Genomic DNA, 19,970 nt, shown 5'->3' on the forward strand with positions numbered 1-19,970 from the left:
CTGTCTGTCTTCATGGGTTATGCTTAAATGCATGCATAAAAGTCCTTTGGTTGATCTCTCACCTCCTCCCCTCTCCCCCTCTCCCGCTCTCGAGCATCAAAGACAGATAAGTGCATCATATTCATCTTCGATGACCTGTCACAGTTAGTAAGAAGCGCTCACTAACTTCATTTTCAGCTTGTCAAATTACAGTACGGGACTCCACGGAGGAATTCTCCCCCTCCCCCCGCCCCCAGAGGAATTTTTAAGCGTTTTGTTCATATTAATAAGAACACAGATTCAGTTTCATTTACTATTTAATTTGCAGTTTTGCTTTCAAAGAAGTTCGTTCGAGTGTTATTAAAAAACAAGTATTGTTCTGCAAAATAAATAACTGTGATGCTGAAATAAACCACTAGATGGCTTCTTGAAAAGACCAACTATTCCTTTGGTTTGCTGAGCAATTTGCTATACAAATATGGTGACCCACTCCTGGCGACCTTATCTCTATTGATATATGGCTATTATCATTTCCTTTTAAAGTTGGAGAGGAAAATAGCTTATTTGTTTATTTGAATATGACTAATGCATCCTTTTGTGGACATTGTGTAATGTGCACATACAATTTCATGTAATTATGACTTTCTAGATTTATAAAATGTATTATTTACATTAAACAGTTTCACATTATAATTTAAAGAACATGTGAATTGAGCATAATTATTGAACCTACAGTAGTCCCTCCATGAATATTCATAGAATAATTAGTTGTTGAATTTGGATACACCTGGCACTGGGCTAAGGCCAGTTGTTACACCTGTACAAAAACTCAACGAGGGAAGTATTGCTTCCATTTTTTAAAAATTATGGCCGAGAAATATTAATTGCTCAGGTAACATAGTCGATCAGATTAGATTATACTGCTAAATAGATGAAGACAGTATGTTCCACCTTTAATTTGTTAAAACAACCGCTATTCTCCTGAACAATAAGCAGCAACGGCTTCAGTCCAAATTTAAAAGCAAGCAGAAAAAAAGGTGGTATTACCTGTGCTTTTGTTCTCTAATCTTTGAGAGCTTATTGAGATAGAACTTGTATATCACAAGTTCATCTATTTGTACAGTTTAATGGTTTTTAATATACTTACCAAGTTTTACAATGTTCATCAACCTACAAAGAAACCTGGACCCATTAGCAGTCACTCACCACCACCTTTCCCCGCCCACCTAGTTCCTAGCTCTAGGCAACCATTCATCTACTTTCTATTTCTAGCTTTGAGTATTCAGGACATTTCATATAAATAAAATCATACAATATATGGTCTTTCGTGAATGGCTTCTTTCATTTAGTATAATGTTCTCAAAGTTCATTTATGTTGTAGTATGTGTTAGCATGTCATTCCTTTTTATTGCCAAGTAACATTTCATTGTATGGCTATATCACATTCTGTTTATCCATTTATCAAACATACATTTGGGTTGTTTTTACTTCATGGCTGTTATCAATAATGCTGCTATGAACACTCATGCACACAATTTTGTGTGGACATATGTTTTCATTTATTTGGGCATATACCTAGGAGATGAATTTTTGGGTCTATGTGGTAACTAACTTTTGAAGCACTGCGATACTGCTTTCCACAGCAGCTGCACAGTTGTGCACGCCCACCAGCAGTGGGTGAGGGTTCCAGTTTTTTCACATCCTTGCCAACACTTGTTATTGCCTCTCTTAGTACAGCTCTCCTAGTGAGTATGAAGTGGTTGTTTTCTAATCTTTTTATGCTATGAAAAAATAAAACACACATTATTCCAAAATAAAACAGAAATCCTTATACCATGTGGCTGTAAAAAAAAACCACCCTTAAATATAAAGTAAGATCTATTCTTCTCCATGTGAAAATATAATACGTTAAAGATGTAGTTCAAGTTCCAAGAGTTATCCTGCTCCCAGTCTCAGCGACAATGCACTTAGTGGTCTTATATTGTTGGTCTTATATGCTGATATTTGAGGGTGACACCTTCCTCAGAGATTTCTCGTGAGGATTAGAAAGGAAGTACATATGGGCATCTAGTACCATGGTTGGTACTCAGTATTAATAACTGGGTGCTATTTTCATTCCAAATTAAGAAAATGGGACAAAGCACTGTTTTTGCACACGTGGCTAGTGATTCAAATGGTAACGCATGAGCTAGAGAAGTGGAAATCATGTTCCAAATTTAATGATGAAATCTCAATAAAAACATAGCAAGCATGCAAACAAAATCCAACCAAAGGAAACTAATAGAATCACGATGAAGTTAAAATTCACGTGATGCACAATAACAAATACAAAATCTGTACTTAAGGGAAGGCAGACTATGGAACATTACATCTAAAAGCCAAATTAGATAAGGAATTTCTACGTTCCTTGAAATCAGAGCTCGGTTGATAAGATAGAAATGTAAATAAATATTCAGGTAACACTTGATCCTACTGCATTGAAATTGAGAAAAGTTTAATAGTTTCGTTTGTTTTTTAAATCGTAATTTCTAAATATAAATTGCTTCTCTGCATTTCTGCTACTTGTAGTGCTCAACACACATCACCAAGTTCATAGCATGCAGCCACATCTGTTCTGTTCTGGGCTCTATAGAAGTTCTTCACTTGGGCTTTTTAATAATAAAATAAAGAGGTCTGTGCCAAGATACCACTCTACCTTTGCTTAGTGAGTCTCCTTTTCATTGAGATGCAGCCATAATCAGGAAAACGAGCCGACTGCTATAAGAAATCTTCTCTTTCAGAAAGCTCCCCTAAGATACAAAAGGATTATGTGGCCCTATCCAAAATGTCCATGAAGACATTGGGCCTATGCCAAATATATCGAAAGCATAATACACATGGCCAAGTAGAGTTTATTTCAGGAATGCAATGGTTCAAAATGACAAAAATATGAATATATTAATAACACATTAAAAGATCAAAGGAGAAAAATCATACGATCAACTCCATAGATAATGAAAAGGCATGTGATAAAATTCAACATGCATTCTTGGTTAAATTTAAAAAAAGAATGGGGTTAATGGATGTGCCTTAACATGATTAAATGTATCGATTTCAACCCAATTCATTATAGCCAATATGTTCAACATTATTTTGAATGTACTAGACAATGCAATTAATTGAGACAAAGAGTTTTGCAAATTGGAGGACATGATTGTGTAACTGGAAAACACACAAAAATGAACTGAAATACTATTATAAATTCCAAGAAAATGGGAGTTTAGTAGGTGGGTAGAAAATTAACATAAATAGTTAGCCTTCATATATACCAAAATCAGACTAAATTATAAACAGAAAGAACTTCCTTAATAATAACATAATGATTAAATTCTAAGAATAAGCTTAAAAAATGTACAAGATAGCTGTAAAGTAAAATGTAAAACCAACATGATTAAATTCTAAGAATAAACTCGAAAAATGTACAAGATAGCTGTAAAGTAAAATGTAAAACATATCTGAAGTAACAAAAGATTTAAACAAATGGCCGAAACCGGTTTGGCTCAGTGGATGGAGCGTCTTAAACAAATGGGCACATTTGTAAGATATGGCACCATGATTTAGACAGATTTAACATAATTTTGTCAAATTTCACTAATCTATTAAAAAAAACTGTCTAAAAAATAAAAGTACCAATGGATTTGTTTTGTGGAACTCAGCAAGTTGATTCTATCAAGTTAAGATGAAAAATAAGCAAGAATATTTGAAACACATAAAATTACAGTTATTTAAACAGTGTAGGACCAAATGGGCACCTTTGTAAGATATGGCACCATGATTTAGACAGATTTAACATAATTATGTCAAATTTCACTAATCTACAAAAAAAAAAAAACTGTCTAAAAAATAAAAGTACCGATGGATTTGTTTTGTGGAACTCAGCAAGTTGATTCTATCAAGTTAAGATGAAAAATAAGCAAGAATCTTTGAAACACATAAAATTACAGTTATTTAAACAGTGTAGGACTGGTACAAAATAGAAAGGCAGATCAACTGAAGGGAATAGAATTTGAGTCTAAAAGCATAGTCAAATAACGTGGAAATTTACTATAAGATAAAAGGGTCATTTCAAAAAGTAAAGAAAGGATGAATTTATTTGATAAACAGCTTTGGGATAACTAGGATAACTTGGCGGGGGGGAAGGAAGTGATTTAAATTCAGGCTGATCAATAATTTAATGTGAAAAAATCAAATAATTAAAATACCTAGCTTTACTTTTAATATTAAAATTTTAATATGACCTGGCCAGGGTGGTTCAGTTGGTTGGAGCACTGTCCCATACACTGAAAGGTCTTGGATTCAATTGTGGTCAGGGCACATACCTGGGTTGCAGGTACAATCCCTAATGGGGGCACATATAGGAGGCAACTACTGTATGTTTCACTCTCTTATTCATGTTTCTCTCTCTCCCTAAATCAATAAAAGCATAGCCTTGTCCTCAGGTAAGGATTTTAAAAAAGGAAACAAAAACCCTTAACTCTAATAGATACATATTTTTGAAAAAAATTTAAAGAAAAAGTATGCATAGTAGAATACAATTTGATATATTATAGATAAACTAGAGGCCCGATGCACGACATTCGTGCAAGAGTAGGCCTTCCTTCCTCAGGCTGCTGGCACCAGCTTCCCTCTGGCACCTGGGACCTGGGCTGCCCTCGCAGCCCAGCTTCGTCTGCAAGGTCATCTGAAAGGACATCCGGAAGTATGTCCAGTCTAATTAGCATATTACGCTTTTATTATTATAGATTACATATATCATTTATATATGGATATATTAATGTATCTATACGGTATTTTGGAAGGATATAGAAGAATCTGGTATTGGTATCTATCTCTCTGAAAGGGAACTCAAAGATGGATGTCAGGTAGGAGAGAGACTTAGGTTTTACTGTTTGACCCAGAAAGATTTATTAGTTAAGAAAAAATTTAAAACATGTGCTAGGAAACAAACCCCAAAAACCCTATGCATGGCAGTATATTCTATAGGGGTCTGAAATGCATCCAAACATAATATAAAGAGAACTGATTGGGTTACTGCATTGATTGACAATACATCAACCAGAGGTAGTTTTTCCAAGGCAAGTAACGTTCAGGTCCGCAGGGAGTCTCATCCCCCAGGGCTGGTATAAGCAACAACTTGACTAAAAAGTAGTTAAGGAAGAACTCCCCAAACCCCTGTGTTGTTTCTTCTTGAGAGACATGCTACATACTCTAAGGCTTGAATTTGTATATGCACCAAAATGAAACAAAAATAAAGAGCAATTTAGATTTAAAAAGTACCCCAAAGCAATACAAAAAAAGTCATTTTAATTTTGATACATATTAAAACATTTCAGTCAGTTCCTCCTGACAGCATAACACGACAAATACACAAGACCTCAAACATGCTTTAAAATGACATTCAGCAAAGTATTTAAAACTCAATAAATAGCAATAATCACACACAAGTACATATTTCATAATCATTAAGCTACGAAAACAGACAGCTAAAGAATAAATAAACAGGAATTGACAATAAAAATAATATGTGGGGTTTGCAAATCACTCTACTTAAAATAGGGGCTGATCTAAATGATTTAATTTGTTTTTCAACATGTAGCATGATCCCCCTCAAGAATAAAATATATTGAAAAAGTCACTTTCTTATAATAATGCAGTCTTTAAATACAACAAATAAATATAAAACCAGCAAAGAAATTTCAATTTGTAATAAAAATGCCCCCTTCACCCCCCCAAAGCTATGGAAATATATAGTTATTGTGGTAGCAAATAATAGTATTTAAAGTGATAGTGCTTATGCACTAAACTCATCTGAGACCTTTATATGCTTTTAGTGCAAATCCCTAGGGTCCAATACAAGCATAACCCTATACCAGGGAAAGACATTACCAGTTGGAACTTATCTTGTACAATTTTTGTACATATTTTATAAAGTTCAAGATTTAATGCATAGTAGAATATCTTCATCCGCTCAATCCTGTCCTTAAATAGAGATGAAAAAGAAATGACTTGTAATTTTACCATTTGGTTTAATACCATATTAGAGTATTAAAGTCAAGATTAGAAAACCTATAAAAGAGTTCCATTTTTGCCATTAGTTTACCTAACTTTATCTAAATTTCACATCACTGCATGTTCAACATAAGAGAAAAAATTTTAGACAAAGTTTATTTTCCCTTTAACAAGTTCTTATTATGATGAAATCCAATAATATTTGGACAGATGATATATAAATAAAAACACATGTGAGTATAAGGGTCCCCACCCTGCATTGGGAGTACATTAACAACCTTGACTTCTAGTATATTAAGTTACAAGATGTATTGGCAAAAGCAGAAAGGGTTCAATTAAAATAAGATATTTTGTACAAATAATAGTTTTGACATAGGATAAACTGACATCAAATGAGTTTCAGCAGCCATATTTCTAACATGAACTACAGTACCAGGATAAAAACAATGAGAAACAAATGGAAGAACATCATTGAACAATATGAATACATAATGCATGTTTAGCTGCTAAAATAGCAAACTCTAAAGTTACAAATTGTTTAATTTAACCATGCAGGCTAACATACAATAATAAGAAATCACCCTGCATCTTTTTTCTCTTTAAATTAATACTAGTTTAATTGTAAAGTTACAAAACAATGACTGGATATTGCTCCAACTTGTATATAATTTCCTTTATGTGATTCGTACCTAACAAAGTAACAAAGCCTCATCATCACTCGTTTCGTTTTTCAGTGTTGCCTCTAAGCACGTGTCCGGTATCTGGGCAGTGTGCACAATACCACAGCGCTCACAGGGGCCGTCTCGACTGCCTGGCCTCACGCCAGGGTTTGTTGCAGTATATGGTTGCCTGAAGCCTTGGCCTTGATCTGAGGCAAGATCAAGAAGAGGTCTAGAGCAGTCGTTCACATCCAAGTCTGAAGCTCCATCCGAAACTGGAATTAGCATTTCCACATCATCATCTTCTTCTCTTCCACTGACCCCGTTATCAAGTTGTCTCAAAGGACTCTGGTTCTGATTGACGGAGCTTGATCGACCTAACGTAAAACGTACCCAACGTAGCCCCTGAGTCATCCGACTTAGTGCACTTGTGAGCTGGTGACGAGCTGGACTCACACTTGGGGGTTCCACACTGGTCACGTCCCTTCCGTTATCGGAGTGGCCGCCCCGGGCACTCTGAGTGGAGGAACTTCCACTGGCTCCCACTGTTGCTTCTACTGCTGTTGTGGGAGGGACTTTCTGGGGCAGAGGAGCTGCAACCCCGCCAGATGCTCCGGCTGCATCTCTCCTCTCACTCTCTGTGTCTGTGTCGTCTGACTCCACGGAAAACAAACTTCTGTGAGTGTGATTCCTTTCAGGTTCTCTGCTGGTACCCTGACTAGGGACAACCTCGTCACCATCTGCTGAGACCAAAGCCAAGGACCCTGAATGACGCGATCTTGCAAAGTTGAAAATGCGATTCCAAATGTTGCTGGATCTGCCTGCCATAGGAAGCCTGATTGAAGTAAATCCAAGCTGGGATCGTACAGCTAGCCTCAGGTTTTCCAGAACAGAAGCCTACGAAAAGAAGAGATCTTTAAGAAAGCAAACAAGCACAAAAGATTGAAAACACCCTTCTAGTAAGAATGTGCTGTGGCTGAAAATTCTATTCCTCACTGCCAGGGTCTATGAAGGAAGAATAAAGTTTTCTTGACTACACAGGCTCAACTCACTATGGAATCTAATCCACAACTTGAATCATTGCTCACTGTGTAAGATTCTCTTAACACTTCATTTTTTATATGCAACTTTAAGGTGATATTTCATATAAATTATAACACTACTTATTTAAGAACTTCACATAGTAATCCAACCCTAAAAGTGTACCAAAGTCAAAAGATAAAATTTGATACTTCTTTAGCTGGGAAGATGGAAGAATCGCCACGTATATGCAACTTTAAGGTGATATTTCATATCAATTATAACAGCTACTTATTTAAGAACTTCACATAGTAATCCAATCCTAAAAGTGTACCAAAGTCAAAAGATAAAATTTGAGCCGAACCGGTTTGGCTCAGTGGATAGAGCGTCGGCCTGCGGACTCAAGGGTCCCGGGTTCGATTCCGGTCAAGGGCATGTGCCCTGGTTGTGGGCACATCCCCAGTGGGGGGCGTGCAGGAGGCAGCTGATCGATCTCTCTCATCGATGTTTCTAGCTCTCTGTCCCTCTCCCTTCTTCTCTGTGGAAAATCAATAAAATATATTTTTTAAAAAAAGATAAAATCTGATACTTCTTTAGCTGGGAAGATGGAAGAATCGCCACCATAATTCACTAAATGACCTAAAGCAGCGTGGAAACTAGGCCCATAGCTGTTCTTTGTTTTTGTTGTTGTTTTTGCTGTTGTTTGATTTTTAACACAGAACAAGTGAATCTTGAATTACAAGGTTGAGACTTTCCAAAACGTGAAAATTATATTTCACAGTTGGTTCTCAAGGATTTGTTGTGTGACTGGACACTGAGGACTTGTAAATAAAGGAACTAATATATCTGTTATACAGCACAGGAATAAATAAGTAAATAAATAAGTAAATAAATAAATACATTTGTAATATGGCACAGGAAACAAAACGACAAAGAGATTAATTTGTTAATAGCACTACACAAAGGTATCTGAGACATTTGAATTCCTTCTTTCTCTTTAAAGATGAAATTTTATTTTCCAGTTTAGTATTAAGTATTAAATTATGTCTTTATTCTTTGTAATTGGTGATTTTTAATTAGTACATATGGGAGTGATTTAATTAGTACATATTGTCCAACTGAAAAGGAAAATCTACTTTTTTTCTAGATGAATGAGTTTACAGATTATGAAAAAAACAAAACAAAAAACAAGCCTACCGCATTATATAAGCTAGCCTTTAAGCTCCATCTAGTGGTTATTAGAAAGGAATATTCCAATGTGGGACAAACACGGCTTTATCAATCTGGCAGTTAGTACTGGAAATACGGCCTTTCCAGGACACAACGGTGAACGGCACCTCCTTCCAAATGATGATCCAGGTTTCCTCTGCCCCTCCCCTCGCAGGTGAAACCAGGAAGAAGTGACAGCACACGTTCTCTGTCACCCTCTGTGATGGGCTATTCCAGGATGTTACTAATATGTTACTAGCATGTTAATTTTAGTATTCATTCTTAAGTCTTCTAAATGTTCAGTTGAAGTAGAAATCCATTTGAGAAATTTCACTTTGGGTTTTAATTAAATTAACCAAAAGAGTAAAATGCTTAAGAACCATAGAACCAAGTCAGAAGAATGAAAAGTATACTTTTGTATGTTGTGGTATTTGTTAAGATACAATGAAACAATGATGCTTTCAAATTCTCCATATATAACCCTTGACTTCACTGCAAAAATGTTGAGAGTCATGGGTCCGTCATCAAACATTCAAGTACAGGTTTCATTTTTTTTTTTTAATATATTCTATTGATTTTTTTTACAGAGAGGAAGGGAGAGGGATAGAGAGTTAGAAACATCCATGAGAGAGCAACATGGATCAGCTGCCTCCTGCACACCTCCTACTGGGGAAGTGCCGGCAACCAAGGTGCATGAAATGTTGAGAGTCACGGGTCCGTCATCAGACATTCAAGTACAGGTTTCATTTTAAGAGGCACTGAAACAGAAATCAGAGTTGCGATATACCTGATTAGGTGAACACACAGGAAAATCTTCGACCGGTGGGATTAAGCCCTGAGCAATCAACTGTCCGTATGAGGGGGGAGCTTCTCTTCTTAGCAATTCTGCTTCCACTCTTGACAGCTGTGTTTCAAATGATCTTTGAGAAGAAACAAGGGAATTAAGAGGGTTAAAGAAAAAGGCAAGCAAAAAAATTTTTTTTAATCATCACTAATTAAAACAATATGAATCTTAATATATTTGATCATCGTAAAAGCTTCGTCAACCAACATTTACTGATACCTATGCTACCCTATGCTGAGAACAGAGATGCAGCAGTGTGTCCTCAGGGGCTTTACACTGGCAGCCTGGATCATTGAGTTTTTTTTTGTTTCTTTTTTAATCCTCACCCAAGGATATTTTCCCACTGATTTTCAGAGAGAGTAGAAGAGAGAGGGAAAGACAGAGAGAAATACCAATGTGAGAGAAACACATCCATTGGCTGCCTCCTACACAAGCCCTACCAGGGCCCGGGCTGGGGAGGAGCCTGCAACTGAGGTACATGCCCTTGACCGGAATGGACCCCAGTACCCTTCAGTCCACAGGCCGATGCTCTATCCACTGGGCCACTGAGTTTTCATAAATTAAAAATCCCTGTACAAGGAAAAGGTACTAGATGCCTACTGCAATACTCAACCACTGAGCCATGCCAGCCGGGCTCCTATTAGTTCTTTATATGTAGCTTAGCTCCGGACAAACTGAACTATGCTTATCCTCTGAGCACGGCTGGCATTCCTATTTCTATGTGTTTTTCCAGGCTGTTTTTTCAACTATACCTTTTCCCTATCTACCTTGTACTCATAGATTTCAAGTGGCACTTGTTCAATGAAGGCCTCCCCTATCCTTCTTATGAGACCAGGCATCTTTGCACTTTCGTGCCAGTTTGTTTTATAGCTCTTACAACACTTAACATTTTTGCCATCTTATTCTATCCACTCATTCCTTCCTCCTAATTGTAAACTACCTGTGAGATTGTCTTATTCATTTTTCTATTCATCTGTATAGCGCTTTGAACACAGTAGGTTCTCAAATATCTGAAATTATAAAAATACGGGTTACAAAATACAACTCAGAATCGCAGCTTGTAAAATTCCTACAAAACAGACTAATCTGAAAATAGGAACCAGTAAATACAGATCAACTATTTTCACGTCATAATTCCAAATACTGATTCCCTTTTTTAAATGTGTGTAGCCTTCTGAGTCCAGCTTTTCACACTAATTTCTTAAATCATCAACAATATTTATTTACTTCTAAAATAATATGAAACAAAGACATATTGCTAACCACAGTAAGTAAGGTGCTCGTCATAAATATTTGGGCCGTATTTTTATCGTAGAGGGCATTACCACTGTAGTTTTGTCTTGATACTGACCTTCGCTCAAACATTCTCAGAGAATAAAGCTTACAGGTACATCCCAACGCAATGACGAGCAGCAGGCCGCAGATGAGGCTGCCGATGACGGCCGCGGTTATGACCCTGGTGGGCACAATCACCGGGCAGTTCTCCTCATCGCTGCCGTCGCCGCAGTCATCCTGAGAATCGCACACCCAGCTCTCAAACACACAGCGATTGTTTTTACAATGAAAATTCCCAGGCTGGCAAAAAAAGCAGTTTTTTTCGTCCGAGCCATTCGGGCAGTGATTCTGGTAGTTGCAGCGATCAGAGCGAGGGTAACAGACACCGTTTCGGGAACATGGGAACTCCTCCTTCTGGCACATGGTACAGTTGACTTCATCCCTCCCATTGGGGCAATGCCAATACCCATCACAGCGCTGCTGCTCCGTGTAGCACCCCCAGTTACCCCCGCAGGGTATCTCCCAAGGCAAACAGAAGCCGTCTACTTGGTAAGTAGCATTAAAGCCCCTTGCAGCATTCACTTTATCCGCACAAAAATGTACCCGTATCTGTCCAGAGGAAGAAACCACTGTAAGAGGCGCATGAGAATCAAAGGCAGTCAGCACACGCAAGAGCTTGTGTGGGTTCTCCTCTAATCCATCGTATATTTTGACATAATCACCATAACCAGTACCATCAAGTTTAAAGTCTGTGAAGCGTAAAATGACTTTGCGATGATCACCAGTGTCTATTAACCAGGTGCAATTGCTTCCAGGAGGATAAAAGTCTGGGTAATTGGGAGAATTAAAAGTACCATAAAAGTATTTCAGCCACTGCCCACAAGTTGGCACATCACAGTCTATTTCATCTCCGAGGTCAAGGCAGTCAATGTTCCCGTCACATTTCAAAGACTCGGGGAGGCAAGTGTAAACTTTGGTAAACCGAGACAGACACTGGAACTGGTTGTAAGCACAGGGTTGGAAAGCAGCGGGTGTGGGAGCATTAGCTTCTGTAGCACAGATCTCCTCATCGGAACCATCTCCGCATTCATCCATGTTATTGCATTTCCAGGCTTCCGGGATACACTTCCCATTCCCACAGCGGAACTGATCACAAGCACAGTGTGGCTCCTCAGATTTCCCTGGGAGAACATGGGGAGGGACGGAGGGAGCGGAGAGGTAAGGAGAAAAAAACATGCTCTTTAAAATAAAAAAATACGTAAGAGTGAGTGATATATTTATAATAAATGCTGAGTAAGCCCAAGTGAAAGGGTTTCAAAAATCTTGTTTTAAAAAGTAGGTTAAGCTCTAATGGCAAATTAATATTAGCTCACTAATTACTCAACAATTTATTAAAAACTTATGATTTGTTCCATAAAGATCTTTGCGGTTTGATCTTAAAGAGAAGAAACCAATTCTGTTTTTACAGAAAGCTATTTTACTGCAGAACATCCAGTAAAATGATGTAAGACACATAAACCAACAGGATATATTGCCTAAAAATTTTAAATAACTTATTGCATAAACATTGAAATGATAGACATTTTGAAATAAAGAGAAATTCATCCACAGGAATCACCTTTTCAAATCAATTTTCTCATATTCTTTTTTAGGTGTTTATATAGATAACACAATATTTTGCTATGTATATTATAGCATATTTTGTAGGCCCATTATTAACTTAAATTTTTGCTAAGATTATATGATCAACTTTATGTTTATAGCATTTCATGCAATCATAACACAGCACTTCCATTCTATAATTTCTATTGTTTTAATATAACTGCAAAATATTGCATGAATCTGAGATAAAGGTATAAATTTAATCATCATAATAGGGGGAAGGAGACAGAAAAAAATGGAAATGCTCATCTAATTCTAACTATCTTAGTGTACCGTCCTGAATATAAAACAATGAGGTAGAGAAAGAAAACCAAACATTAGATCCCTACACTCCCAAAATTGACAATGTTGGGCCAACGCTAACATCTCCACTAACAACTTGTTTATTGGTAAATAGATGACAGAAAATGTGCTTCAGAACCTAAATAGTACAAAGACTATGTTTTTAAGGAAAAAAAATGAACATAAGTTTGCTAAAAAAGGCCATGTGCCTCAGAAGATGTAAAATTATTTCAGCAAAAAATATACATAGCTCCACTGCTGAGTTATTCACATTTGTATGACCTGGTCACTCCTTTTGGATACAGTTTAAAAATAGCCAATACACTATAAACCAGGAGGGTGAATCTGAGTGTGTCTTTTTGTAAAGACAATGGTAATTCACAAACAAAAATGTATTCTGAAGTAACTTTCAGGATACGGGGAAGTAGCGAAAGGAGAAAAAATTCTTTTAAACTAAATGTATTTAAAATATTTAAAAGCAAAGTGGCCTTTGTTTATAAAATTAACCATTTCATTAGGATGATACAAAACACCTTTTTAAAGCCCAGTTCTAGGGCCCCTGGACCTTTAGCTGCTAACTCCTCCCCTCACAGCTGCCTGGAGAACAGTCTCGATGAAATGAACACTGCCGAAAGACTGGCTCCCAAGTGCCTGAGCAGTTACTACTGTCGAATTCTGTTCGGCACCTTTCTCCTTCTTAGAAACACACCTGAAAAGTATGCCAGTCTGAAACCCTTCCGAGAGACACTGTCATCAGAGTGGAACCGGATCCAGACGTGGTCTTGTGAAGAAATGTAGGGTGGTGGAATTGTGGAGCCACAAGCTCGGTAGCTCTCAATATTCTTGTATGTTTCTATTGTCAACCAGTCCAAACTGCATCTTCTGGACCCCTGAATGTCAAAATCCTGAAAACTACAAAACACAAGAAAGTCAGAAAAGGCTATTAGATAGGGTAATTATAATACAACTAGAGGCCCGGTGCATGGAATTCATGCTTGGGTAGGGTCCCTAGGCCTGACCAGCGATCAGGGCCGATCGGGGCCTTCTGGTTGCCGACCTGGGCCTCCCTTCCCCAGCTGCTGGCCGGGGCCTTTCTTTGTTCTGCGCCACGCACACCCTGGTGGTCAGCGCATGTCATGGCGAGCGATCGAACTCCTGGTCGAACTCCCGAGGGGACAATTTGCATATTAGGCTTTTATATATATAAATGTATAATCTCCTTGGTTTTCCAGACATACAACTATATCATCTACACTAATAAAAGAGAAACATGCAAATTGGTGTCACTCCGCTACACCCACCAGCCAATCAGAGTGACTGCAAATTAACCCAACAAAGATGGCGGTTAATTTGCATATGCAGGTGCGGAGCGAAGACTAAAGGCTCCGGCCGGAGTGAAGACTGAAGAGGCTTGGCTTCTCCGCTGCCTCGCTGCAGCCGGACCAAAGGCCTGGGTCCCAGGTGCCGGAGGAAAACCGGTGCCGGCAGCCAGGGGAAGGAAGGCCTATTGCACGGATCTCTTAGTGCAACGGGCCTCTAGTCAGCAAATAATAATGCTGTCCAATGTTCCTATATTCATCTTTCTCTCAGATTCCAGAGTAATACTTCTTTATAAGTAATGTCAGATTCCAAAAACAAGTGATAGCTGGTGCCTTTTCCATCTTCTTCTCTCTGTGTGTATGTGTTTAGGAAAGACTACTGCTAATGCAGAATATCCTAAATTGTCCTGTGTTTGAACCCAAAACACCACTCTGTAATCTAACACACACAGAGAAAGCCAGCAGTCTCTTAGATTATACTGGTCATCTGCTTGCTTAATGAAAAGTTTATAGTTTACATTTTCAGGAGAGCAAATAGCATAAATCTGAGCAAAGTATAAAGAACTAAAAATAAAAAAAATTTTCAGTGAAAAGTCCCAGAGTTTGAAAATACCTTTTTTACGTAAGTTACTTTATAGTTAAATATTATCCTGTAGTTCACAAAATGTGGGCATAAGTAAAGAGCAAAAAGTCAAGTAAATAAAAGCACGTACATAATTAGCCGCTGCTATGAAAAAAGAAAAACCAAACTATCATTTTCTAATAACATATCTCACCAAAAAGTGAAGATCTGACTTTCTCTCCTTGCCTCTGCCTTAAACTAAGTTATAATAAAGTTAATTACCTAAGATTATTATACCAGGATATTTTCTCTCTACATATTCTGAATAACTATAACAAAGGCTGGCAGACAATTCGATTATTTCCACTTTTCACTATTATGAATAATGTTTTAAAGAATCCTTATATATGCACCTCTCTTTATACACATGAACAAGTATTTCTCTAAGACATATTTTTCTGGAAGTAGAACTACTAGGTCAAAAGCCAAAATTCCTCTGAGAGAAATGTTCCATGGAGTGTGTAGGAAAGTACCTTATACCCCATAACTCTGGCAAAAGGAGATATTCTGTTTTTTTTAAAAAAATGTGTTGCCAATTAGGTGAACAAAAGATTATCACTGCTCTATTTTGTGTTTCCTTATTTACTGAGATTGAAACTCTTTTTCTTATTTTCTTCTAGCCTGTATGGAATGCCTTTCCATTTTCTTAATGGTATCTTTTAATGAGTTTTTAATTTCAGTTTTGACCAAGCCTCATTTATTTTTTTCCTTTATGTTTAGTGCTTTTACTGCCCCCTCTAAGATACCTTTGCCTACCCCAAGGTCCCAAAGATATTCAACAATGTCCTTTGGTAACATTTTAGAGTTTTAGCTTTCACATTCATACTTAGGACTGACCTTAAATTAATGTTTGTGTATTCTCAGGGACAGGGTGAGATTCTTATACTATTTTTGTTCTATCATGCAATTAAATCACTGTCCGATCACCCTGAGCTTGTGGAGGTTTGGTTTTACATTTTGTTAAGTGAGTTTATTCAACTTTGTCCTCAGTCTTAGGTGAAGTCTTAATTTTAGGGCACTGTCTTTACTTATAAAGTATTTACCAAGCCCCTTGAACTCAGCAGGTTTCAAACTCTGATCTTTTGAACAATTTAAGATTTTACTTCACTATTCACAAGTGATACTTGATTATATATATGTGCATGGCAAGTTTGGTATCACCATGACAATAATTTCAGTAAGAACTAGGACGAAAATCACCGTCTGATTCACTAGGTTGTGTACATCCATTCAGTAACTCCTTCCAGAATTTAGGGAATCTTCCTTTAGATATGGAGCTCACCTCTAATTTTATTCTGCATTTCAGTATTCTGCTTGTTTTTAGGGTGGCTTACTTGTGAAATCTCAAGGATCCAACACATGATCAGAACCAGATGGCAGTAATCCATGCAACCTCCTCCGTGCTGGCAAGAACTTCCAAGTTTTACATAACTGATCTGGGAGGCTGCACATTTCATTTTGGGGCTGGATTTTTTAGGTTAAAAGATAAAAATCTCTGAAAATTCTAGTTTTATGATGAAAATGATCCAACACTTGGAACCCCTATGGTAAAAATGCTATTTTATACACACATTTATACTTGGTCATATTACAAGTAACGGAAAAACAGGCATACTGCTCAGATTCCAACCTGGTATGTCTGCGGAAAGATAACGTCAATGGCACAGCCCACCAATGCATGGAGAGAATCACTCCCCCCAGGAGTGGAAGAGGTGGCCTGGGGCGGAGGGGGCCAAAGGAAAACCAGCCCCGTGGTCCCTGTTTTACGGCTTCCACAGAACAATGGGAATAGACCACAGTTGTGTGTCTCAAGAGAGAATGGTTCTCGAATTAATAAAAGGATATAGAAAAGAGGGGAAAAGATACAAAAGTAGGCTCCATTTACAATCTCATTTTAATAAATGTTAAGTGGAGGGATTTAAGTCTATGATCTGCCAAGTTTCTTCTACGAGTAATTCTAAAATTCCATGCTTCTTACCTACAGAAACGAGATAGTGAAGGAATGTCGAAGGCCCTGTGTGCTGCTGCAGACACCATCTCTGTGGCAGGAATGGCATTTTTATTTGTGTGTCAGTGCCAACTACAGTTCTTTGTTTAGGCACACTAATTTTTTCCCCTCCCCTTCAGACAACCCCCCCCCATCCCCAGAGCCTTGATATAATTTCCATAAGCAAGAAATATCTAGCTCCACTAAATATTTTCTCCTTAATATCTTATCCCCACAGTGTTTCTCTGCCATTTTAAATGTTTTTAAAATGGATCTTAATCTTTCTTATTTATATCGTATTTATTCTCAGAATCTTAAACTTCTAGCTATTTTCCCTGGGAATATCTTTTCAACTTTGTGCTCTTAACCAATGTTCTTTTGTTTCAAAGTGAAAACAGAGGTTTGTTTTTCTAAACCCTACATTTATTCATTATCAGCTTGTTTCAAGTTTCGCACATGTTTCAAGTTTCAGACATACCCTATTGTTGTTTTACTCGTTAAGGTAGAGGACTCTACTAATGAGACTGACGTTACAGGCTAGATCTCCAAGTGGATTAATGAGTTTTGTTTATTTGTCCCATGGCCAAAAATTACACTCTTGTGCCGAAACCGGTTTGGCTCAGTGGATAGAGCGTCGGCCTGCGGATTGAGGGGTCCCAGGTTCGATTCCGGTCGGGGGCATGTGCCTGGGTTGCGGGCACATCCCCAGTAGGAGATGTGCAGGAGGCAGCTGGTCGATGTTTCTCTCTCATCGATGTTTCTAACTCTCTGTCTCTCTCCCTTGCTCTCTGTAAAAAATCAATAAAATATATTTTAAAAAAAAATTACACTCTTGAACCTAATAAGCTATTTTGCAAATGTGTACCTTTTGTTAAAAAGTGGCCTAGAAAAGTATGAATGACTCAGTGCAAATCCATTACCACCAGTAGGAGTTCAAGTCCTCAGAGTAGGGAAAGGATGGACCAGGGGTGGGCAAACCTTTTGACTCGAGGGCCACAATGGGTTCTTAAACTGGACCCGAGGGCCGGAACAAAAGCATGGATGGAGTGTTTATGTGAACTAATATAAATTCAAAGTAAACATCATTACATAAAAGGGTACGGTCTTTTTTTTTTTTAGTTTTATTCATTTCAAACGGGCCGGATCCGGCCTGCGGGATGTAGTTTGCCCACGGCTGGGATGGACTATTATTCTGACCCTTAAGATGATACTGATAACTATAATTTATTACATTTTCTGAAAATCATCTTTTTATATGTTGAATATTGATACTTGGAAACGGAAATATTTTGTAATAAAACAGTGTATAATAATACAGAAAGATGCCAGAATTACCTTATAGTAATAATTTCCCCTGGGTTTGCCCTGATGAGCCAGCTACAGTTGATCTTGGCAGGATATTCAGAAGGCCAGCCTGGACTCGTGATTATACCACTTGGTGCTCGAATCTGTTCTGGAGTTTCTCCACAAGCTGGAAGATAGCCAAAGCGATCTTAGCTAATTATCATACTTTAAAACAAAACATTAAGTAAATCAGTGCTTATTTTTAAAAAACAAACACTTCACACATCAAATCATATACAGTAAAATATGGTATTAACTTTAAAAAGCTTTTATTATTCTAATGAGATATTTTACTTTCCTTCCTTTTAGTCAAATTATCTTCTCCTAATTAAGTAAACATTTGGAGGAGGCATGGAGGTTTTCAAAGTGGATCTTGGAATAACAGTTTAAGAGTCAGAATTGCTAGCTTTAGTCATGGAGATCAATCAATTGCGTGCTCCACCCACCACCCACCCATCCATCTTTTTTCAAAACTCACCTTTTACCATTTATTTTCTTTATTATAAACTACCTAAAATTCAATGTTTACTAAACTACTGTGCATAGATCCTTAGGAGTACTACTTTGCTTTTTGGACACTTTAAATAAAAGACTATGATATAAATAGTCTTAGGAATAAAATAATTAAGGGAAAGCACATATAAACATAATAATAAGCTAGATTGTTAAAAAAGTTAGTGGATGATTGGATAAAGACAGCCAACATTATTTCAAAATTACTGCAAAGTAGTAAACTTATTCATAATACTTCCAATTGTATTACAGGGTCAAGAATAATTCCTAAATTATTTTAAAAATAAAGGCTTGAAATAGTCAGTCATTAAAATATCATTATGTGATTAGATATCTGAATATCATAGAAAAATATAGAATAAGTTCAAACTACTACTAACACTTTCCTGGATCATTCTCCGTGACTATCTTGAGCTCCCACAGTAATACACTTAACATTTTACCTATTCATAACTCAGTTCATAATCTGACAATTTGTTCTCTTTCAATTTAAAAAATAGTCACTGGGCTACAAATATATATAATAAATGGTTAAGCCTTCAGTAAAATTTAATATGCTAGAACCTCTTAGTTGATATAATTTAGACAAATTAGATTACCTGATTTTTAAAGTAACAGATTAGAAGCAGCAAATTAGAAGAGTAGCTGCCAGGGGTACACAGAGAGTCATCAGAAGTGATGGGTGCAATGTTCAGAAAAATAGAAAGTATGTGCTGAACTCAAAAACCACAAGCGCTCAGAGCCTGTTCAATACCACCTGTCTTCCCAAAGGTAAGAGAACACTCTCATCTACACTAATAAAAGAGAAAGATGCAAATTAACCATCACTCCACTACACCCACAAGCCACGCCCACCAGCCAATCAGAGCAACTATGCAAATTAACCCAACTAAGATGGCGGCGGCCACAGAGCTGGAGTGAGCAGGAGGCTTGGGTTGCCCCTGGCGATGGAGGAAGCCAAGCTTCCCGCCTGCCCTGGCCGGCCCTGAGCTCCGCTCAAGGCTACAAAGTTTCAATTATAGAAGATAAATCAATCCCAGATACCTGCTTCCGGTGCCCTGGCCTCCGCTCAAGGAGGAGCTGGGAGCCTGGGTTGCCAAGGGCAATCCAGGTTTCCAGCCGGACCTGGGCTCTGTTCAAGACTACAAAGTTTCAATTATAGAAGATAAATAAATCCCAGATACCTGCAAAAAAAGGAGAGGCTGTA

The 19,970-nt window shown here is 37.5% G+C and overlaps 1 protein-coding gene across 2 annotated transcripts in view; it reads right to left on the bottom strand.

The window, feature by feature from the left end:
* Positions 1 to 5,302: 5,302 nt before the first annotated feature.
* The window catches only part of LRP12 (low density lipoprotein receptor-related protein 12), a 52,290-nt gene continuing 37,622 nt past the window's right edge, over positions 5,303 to 19,970 (bottom strand). For both annotated transcript variants that reach the window (XM_005879308.2, XM_005879307.2), the window contains 5 exons: positions 18,242 to 18,377; positions 13,688 to 13,890; positions 11,111 to 12,215; positions 9,703 to 9,835; positions 5,303 to 7,583 (listed from right to left, as the gene is read on the bottom strand). In XM_005879308.2, the coding sequence (XP_005879370.1) occupies positions 6,717 to 7,583; positions 9,703 to 9,835; positions 11,111 to 12,215; positions 13,688 to 13,890; positions 18,242 to 18,377 (2,444 nt within the window). In that variant the 3' untranslated portion in view covers positions 5,303 to 6,716. The remainder of the gene's footprint in view (positions 7,584 to 9,702; positions 9,836 to 11,110; positions 12,216 to 13,687; positions 13,891 to 18,241; positions 18,378 to 19,970) is intronic.

The sequence above is a fragment of the Myotis brandtii genome, unplaced genomic scaffold (genome assembly GCF_000412655.1).
Source record: "Myotis brandtii unplaced genomic scaffold, ASM41265v1 scaffold59, whole genome shotgun sequence".
Lineage (NCBI taxonomy): Eukaryota > Metazoa > Chordata > Mammalia > Chiroptera > Vespertilionidae > Myotis > Myotis brandtii.